The sequence below is a fragment of the Lactuca sativa genome, chromosome 1, assembly GCF_002870075.4.
Source record: "Lactuca sativa cultivar Salinas chromosome 1, Lsat_Salinas_v11, whole genome shotgun sequence".
Classification (NCBI taxonomy): domain Eukaryota; kingdom Viridiplantae; phylum Streptophyta; class Magnoliopsida; order Asterales; family Asteraceae; genus Lactuca; species Lactuca sativa.
Genome location: NC_056623.2, coordinates 200,101,758 through 200,108,629, shown reverse-complemented (window position 1 = coordinate 200,108,629; position 6,872 = coordinate 200,101,758). Strand labels below are relative to the sequence as shown.

The 6,872-nt window shown below is 36.6% G+C and overlaps 1 protein-coding gene across 1 annotated transcript; it reads left to right on the top strand.

Moving 5' to 3' along the window:
• The first annotated feature begins 5,705 nt into the window (after positions 1-5,705).
• Positions 5,706-6,872, top strand: LOC111876343 (uncharacterized). Its single transcript, XM_023872878.1, has one exon. The coding sequence runs from the start codon at positions 5,706-5,708 to the stop codon at positions 6,870-6,872; it is 1,167 nt and encodes a 388-aa protein (XP_023728646.1).

Sequence of the window (6,872 nt, the reverse complement as noted above, 5' to 3'; positions counted from 1 at the left end):
GTAGCTTGATGTCTTCAAGCTTTAAGAGCTTAGCCCCAATAGTGTGGAAGCCTCAAGTGGAATCACAAATCACCAAGACACCTTGGAATACTTTAGAGAATATGATTACTTGGTTCTCTCTAGTGAAATTGGCTAGCCCTTCTTTAGTGTATCCACACTAGTTCCAATTTCACCAACCAAAGACATCTTTATATAGTATGGAGGATTAGGGTTAAACCCTAATACCCATGACCTTTCATTTCCTAGGATCCATGGGTTAAACACTCCATGGACTATCCATGAAAGCTTAGCCCAACCTAAATGAACTTGGCCCATTCCATATATATAAGAGTCCATATTTAATTAGTTCCTTTTGATCACTTAATTAATTATAAATTAATTCTTGATCAATACTAATTAAATAATATGATTCCATATTAATATATTAGAACTTATAACATATTAATATTAATCATAAACATACTATTCTCAAAAGATTATCCATATAAATTGTGTCGGTAAAGTGCAACCCAAATGGACCATGCCGGGTCGGGTCAAGTATATACCAAATATAGTTATGGACTTAGACATTAATCCAACAATCTCTCCAAGAATGTCAAATCTCTCCCAAATCTCTCTTTGTATGAGAAATCTCTCCAAGAATGTCAAATCTCTCCCAAATCTCTCTAAGTATGTGAAACCTCTCCCAAATCTCTCTTTGTATGAGAAACCTCTCTAAGAATATCGAATCTCTCCCACATATCTCTTTGTATGAGAAATCTCTCCAAGAATGTCAAATCTCTTCTAAATCTCTCTAAGAATGTGAAATCTCTCCCATATATCTCTTTGTATGAGAAATCTCTCCAAGAATGTCAAATCTCTCCCAAATCTCTCTAAGAATATGAAATCTCTCCCAAATATCTCTCTGTATGTGAAATCTCTCCAAGTATGTCAAATCTCTCCCAAATCTCTCTAAGAATGTGAAATCTCTCCCACATATCTCTTTGTATGAGAAATCTCTCCAAGAATGTCAAATCTCTCCCAAATCTCTCTAAGAATATGAAATCTCTCCCAAGTATCTCTCTGTATGTGAAATCTCTCCAAGTATGTCAAATCTCTCCCAAATCTCTCTGAGTATGTGGAATCTCTCTCAAATCTCTCTCAAAATCTCTCCCAACTTTCTATAATCACTCGGGGCATTCCGACCCTCAAATTTGGCGAAAACAGCCCAAAAACGGAAGTCTACGCGAAAAACGGACTTAAGGAGCCGAAACCCCTCTTAGGAACCGAAACCCCTCTTAGGAACCGAACCCTTCTGAGCCGAAGGCTGCTGAACCGAACCCGAAAGGTCCTCTCGGGCCCGAACCTCGCATGCCTCAACCGAACCCGAACGTTCGGCACCTTTCGGATCTGACCTCTTCTTTTCTAATGGCTACCGAACCTTCTTTTCTGATGGCCTGCCGAACCCTCGCTTCTGACCTTCGGACCGAGCCCTCGGACTAAGCCTCGCCTTCGCCTTCTTCTTCTGGCTCGCATTCGCTTCCGGCTCGGCACCAGCCTGACCGAACCTCGGCCTAGGACCGAGAGGTCTCGCTGGGAAGCCTTTTTCTCCCGGTTTTCGACTAAATTTGCATTTTAGGTCCGTTTTTAATTGTTTTAACATGGGATTTTCACCAAAAACTTTATTTTAACATATAAGGACCCTTAACTATTAATTAATCACATTTTTAAGGATAAAACCTTATCCAAAAGAGAGTGGGTGAAGTACAAAGGTAGAGTGTTGACTTTACTTATTTCTATGACACAAGCAACCACTCCCATACCCACTCCATGTCACTATTCACCACCAGCCCATCCCTAGTCACTTCATAGGTCCTTTCTCACTATTTTCAACTATTCCCACGTTCTTAGGGCTGGAACATCCATCCTCTCTCCTCACACTTTAATCATTCTCTCATTTTTACCAAGAATCACACTCCAAACTCTCTCATCTTTTTCTCTCTAATTCGAGAATTTCAAGGCATACTCCAAGACTCTTCTCCTACAATTAGTAAGTATCATCATCTTTCTTACGATTATTACACATCCTCCTACTCAAAATCAAAGATTGCTTACACAAACATCATCACATTCTTGTTAGATCTTCGAATCTTCAAGTGATTCTTCAAGTGTTCTTGGGTTGAACACTTCTCTTCTTCAACACTTACCTACTGAAATCACTCAAGGTGAGTTCATACTCCTATATTTTCATGTTTTCTCAAGTTTTTAGGGGGGGGGGGGATACAAGTTAAAACACCAAGAACATAACTACACTTTTCTAACAGCCTTCATCAGAAAAGTTCAACTCCATTCACGGACTGTTTTGGACAACTTAAAAATTTTAGTTTTCAAAAATGTTTTAGGTGTAAGTAGTTCCAGTTCTTAGCTTTAAAATGACTACTTGCACATCTCCATACGATTTTTCTACAATTTATGGTGATTTTTACAAAACTGCCTATCATTTCAAACACCAATCCGGACCAGTCTGTGATTATGGACTTTTTCACCCAAGTTGGAGATCATTAAAAATCATGATAAAAATTATGAGTAAACTAGACTCATTTTAGGAACTCTCAGAATTTACGGATCTAGTTTTCGACTTCGTATGATTTTTCTATGACTTTTCAAAAACAGTGTAGAAAGGTTGAAAATTTGTTAACAGCTTATAACTTTCATAACACTTTCTATTATGTTGAGCAAAGTGTATAACGATAAGTTCTAAATATTGAATGTGTTTCCTTGTTAGTTTATCATCATAAAATGAAACATAGTCATTCATGATAAGATTATTCATTTATTTAGAACATGTATATTAAGCTATAATGAGCATAGTTTATGGATTCATAGCATTAAGGCATTTTCATAAAAGAATTCTTATACATTACAAACGTTTTGGATAAACTATAATAGGTATAGTTTATGTATCATTTACTTCTCAAACTTATTTACCAAAGGTTTTCAGTTTAGTTCACGTAAATCTGTTAATGAATAAATTTGTGAGTCATTCCCTTCGGATTACTTCCAAAGTAACAAAGTCAAAAAGTCCTGTAAATTGTAACCAGAGTCTCTTGTAGGGAGAACGTGATAGTTGTGTATAGATCTATATTGGGTTTGACAAACCCACACCAGAGCTGCTTGCAACAGCTAGACCGGCAGGTCTGTGGTGACAAGTGTCATTTAACGGCGACGCTTGAAGAACGTCGTATTACGAGGCCGTCTATGTCAAGTATGGTTATGATAGCTCACATGTGGTATTAACAATCATAAGGTTTACGGGTTCTAACTTTAAATTAGCGAGTTATGTCTATTTAGCTCACTAAAATTACTTTAAGTATGGAAAAATACTTGTACGCCTTCATATCAAAAGGGGTTTTATGTCGATTTAAAATCACTTTTTACATCAACAATTACATACTTTATTGTATACTTTTGGTCTTGGTATTTAAGACTACACATCATTCATTACAGAATTTTTCTCACATCAGAAAGGGTTTTATGCCAATTTAAAACCACTTTTATATTTTAAGTATGACAAATATTTGTTCATTTTCGGTACTGGTATTTAGGACTACATAACTTTTGTAAGGAAAATATTGGATTTTCTTGGTAACATACATCTCTTTACAAAGATCGATTTTCAAACTCTTACTGTCAAAAGCTTATGAACTCACCAACCTTTGTGTTGACACTTTTCAAAATTACTTGTAATCTCAGGAATTCAGTGAAACAGGAAATCAACCACGTTTTGAGGATGGGACGATAAATCGTCGAACAGTTCACTTTGTATCATAATGTAATTGATTTGAATCATGTAAACATATACTTTGGTGTAACTTTTTCAATTATATTTATGATGGTTGTATTTACTTTGAGCACTATTATACTCGTTGTTGTGATACTCTACATGAAGTCCTCCACCCCCGGACGTTTCCGCCATCCTTGGTTTGGGGGTGTGACATATAATGAGAAGACTCACCTCGGGTAATTCAGATAATCTCGCACAGAAATATACTGATCTAGCCCCCGCCTAATCACATACACAATATCCTCAAATAAATAATGGCTCTCAAAGGCTAGATTAAATTCCTTTCTACAATCCCACAGAAGGGTAAAATACCATTTTACCCCTCATTTACCCTAAAAGTCCAAATGTTGACTAAAACCCTAAAAGTCAACAAAAGTCAACAGGGGCAGTACGCGGCACGTACCAGCTCTTGTACGTGGGGCGTACTCTGGCGATCTAGAATCGGGGTCTCAGACCCTTACGCTGCGCGTATTGAGATTTACGCCCAGTGTAAGTCTCAGTTTCATGCATTCATGTATTTTTGGTCTTAAATGGTTAAGACATATACTCAAACTCTAGATCTGACTTTTCTAAGGTCACTTAATCATAAAGTTGAAACCTTTAAGCCTTTGCATGGCCATAAAGGTCACCAAACACTCCAAACACCTTTCCTCTTTCCTCATTAAGCCAAATCTCATGCATGACTTAATATTCACGTCCAAGATTGGATTTTTTATGAACCTACAACTCATATTACTCTGAAATATGGTAGATCTAGGCTTATGGAGAGCATTATCTCATAAAGTCTCCACCTTGGGACCAAAAACCCTAAAATTTTGTCCAAGAAGCATAAATAAAAAATGACAAGGAAAGCTTTGAGCTTTTTACCTCTAAAAGAAGCTCCAACCTCTGTAGAACTCGGATTTACTCTTGTCCACCAACTTCTAGCTCCTATAATGGCCTCCTCTTCTCCTTCACCACCTTGAAATGTCGCTTTCAAGCTTAAGAGCACACACACAAGCTAAGAACGAAGGGTAGTTCTCTCTTAGGGTTTCACTCTCTGAAATGGTGGCTAAGGATAAGGCCATAACATTCCTTTTATAGTGCACACGCCACAATTTAGGGTTTGCATCTGGGCCGGTTACGCACAACGTAACCAACTAGGTCCACGTCCATTGTAAGCGCATGAGTACGAGCAGCGTACTCTTCAGTACCCCCAGTGTACTCAATGTCACAATTTTTCCTTTAGGGGTTAAACTTGACAACTTGGAAAGGAAGAAGGGTTAAATAATTATACCTGAATTTCGGGATGTTACATTTTATTTGCTACGATGCTATTGTCCAACAGTTTCTGTAAACCAAAGATTGTTTGGCAAAACACCTGGGAATACATGTCAGATGGAATTCTTTACAATCAACAACAGAGATTAAAGTCTCCAGGTAATCTAAATTTATCTCATTATTATTAAACGAGTATCATATAAAATTTCAGTATAAATTCAATTATATTTTACGTCCCAATCAATTTTTTTTTTTATACATTCTAATTAATATATTATTTTACGTATGGGTTTATCACTAAACGAAGATCAACTTAAAAACTTGGCGTTGTTTGGGATAGAACAAATTTTACTCCGTAACAATTCTAGTCTTAAAACAAAGCCGAGGAGGTGTAGTCAAGGAGATAACTCCCGATGAGAGTGATTAGGCCCAAACAAAGAAGGGAGGATCTGGAAGAGAGGGTTGATACTGGGTTAACTATGGCAGTGACTGAGGGGGACTTGCTCTATGATAAACAAATGACTCCATACAATAACCTCAAGGCAGGCAATCCTAATAAAAGAGGTGAACCTGAGAAGAGCAGTAAGAGTAAGCGTTCAGGTGCTGGTGTAATTATGGAAAGATGCCTTACCCAGATGTTGATTATGTTTCATCTTCAAACAATCGTCTTATTACTGAGGAGCTAGATTATAACATACCAAATTTAAAGAACGAGTTTGATCGGCTGATTGTTGCATTAACAAATGAGCAACGAGACATTTTTCTTAATATCATGAATGCAGTTAAACATAATAAGGGAGGTGTATTCTTTGTTTATGGTTATGGTGGAATAGGTAAGCCATTTCTTTGGAAGACAATTTCTATAGCAATTAGAGCTCAAGGTCTGATTGTTTTAAATGTTTCTTCAAGTGGGATAGCTTCATTATTATTGACTGGAGGCAGGACAACACACTCTCGATTTATAATTCCCATAAATCTTACTGAGGATTCTTTTTGTAGAATAAATCCAAAAAGTGATCTTGCCAATTTAGTAAGAAAAACCTCATTGATCATTTGGGATGAAGCACCCATGGTAGACAAACATTCATTTGAAGCTTTAGATCGAACTCTGAAGGATATATTAAAGTGTATCTATCCTACGAATTCAAATATTCCATTTGGAGGGAAAATGATTGTTTTTGGAGGTGATTTCAGACAAATTCTACCTGTTGTTCCAGGTGGCAGTAGAGAAAACATTGTTAATGCTTCTTTAAGTTGTTCTTATTTATGTAAACAATGCAAAGTGCATAAATTAAAAAAAAACATGAGGTTAACTGTTGGAAGCGGTCCATCTGCTATTGAACAAATAAGGGATTTTGCAACTTGGCTTTTGAACATAGGAGAAGGTAATGTTTGTGGTCCGAATAACGGTGAAGCGATTGTTGATATTCCACAAGATATTGTTATTACTAATCCACATGATCCTATAGGTTCAATAATCAGTTTTATATATCCTTCTATACTGGAAAACTTCAACATTGCTGATTATTTTCAAAAAAGAGCAATACTTGCTCCCAAGAATGAAGTTGTCCAAGAAATAAACGATCGTTTACTGTCATTATTTCTAGGAGAACAAAAAGAATACTTAAGTTCAGATAGCCTATGCCGATTCGAGTTTGTTCATGATGAGTTTAATGCAAATTTATACTCACCTGATCTTTTAAATGGTCTTAAAGTCCCAGGTCTACCAAACCATAAGCTTATTTTAAAAGTTGGTGTTCCAGTTATGTTATTGAGAAACATTGATTAG

Excerpts from the sequence above, each read along its gene's own strand:
- LOC111876343 (XM_023872878.1), top strand. The coding sequence starts at position 5,706 with ATGCCTTACCCAGATGTTGATTATGTTTCATCTTCAAACAATCGTCTT.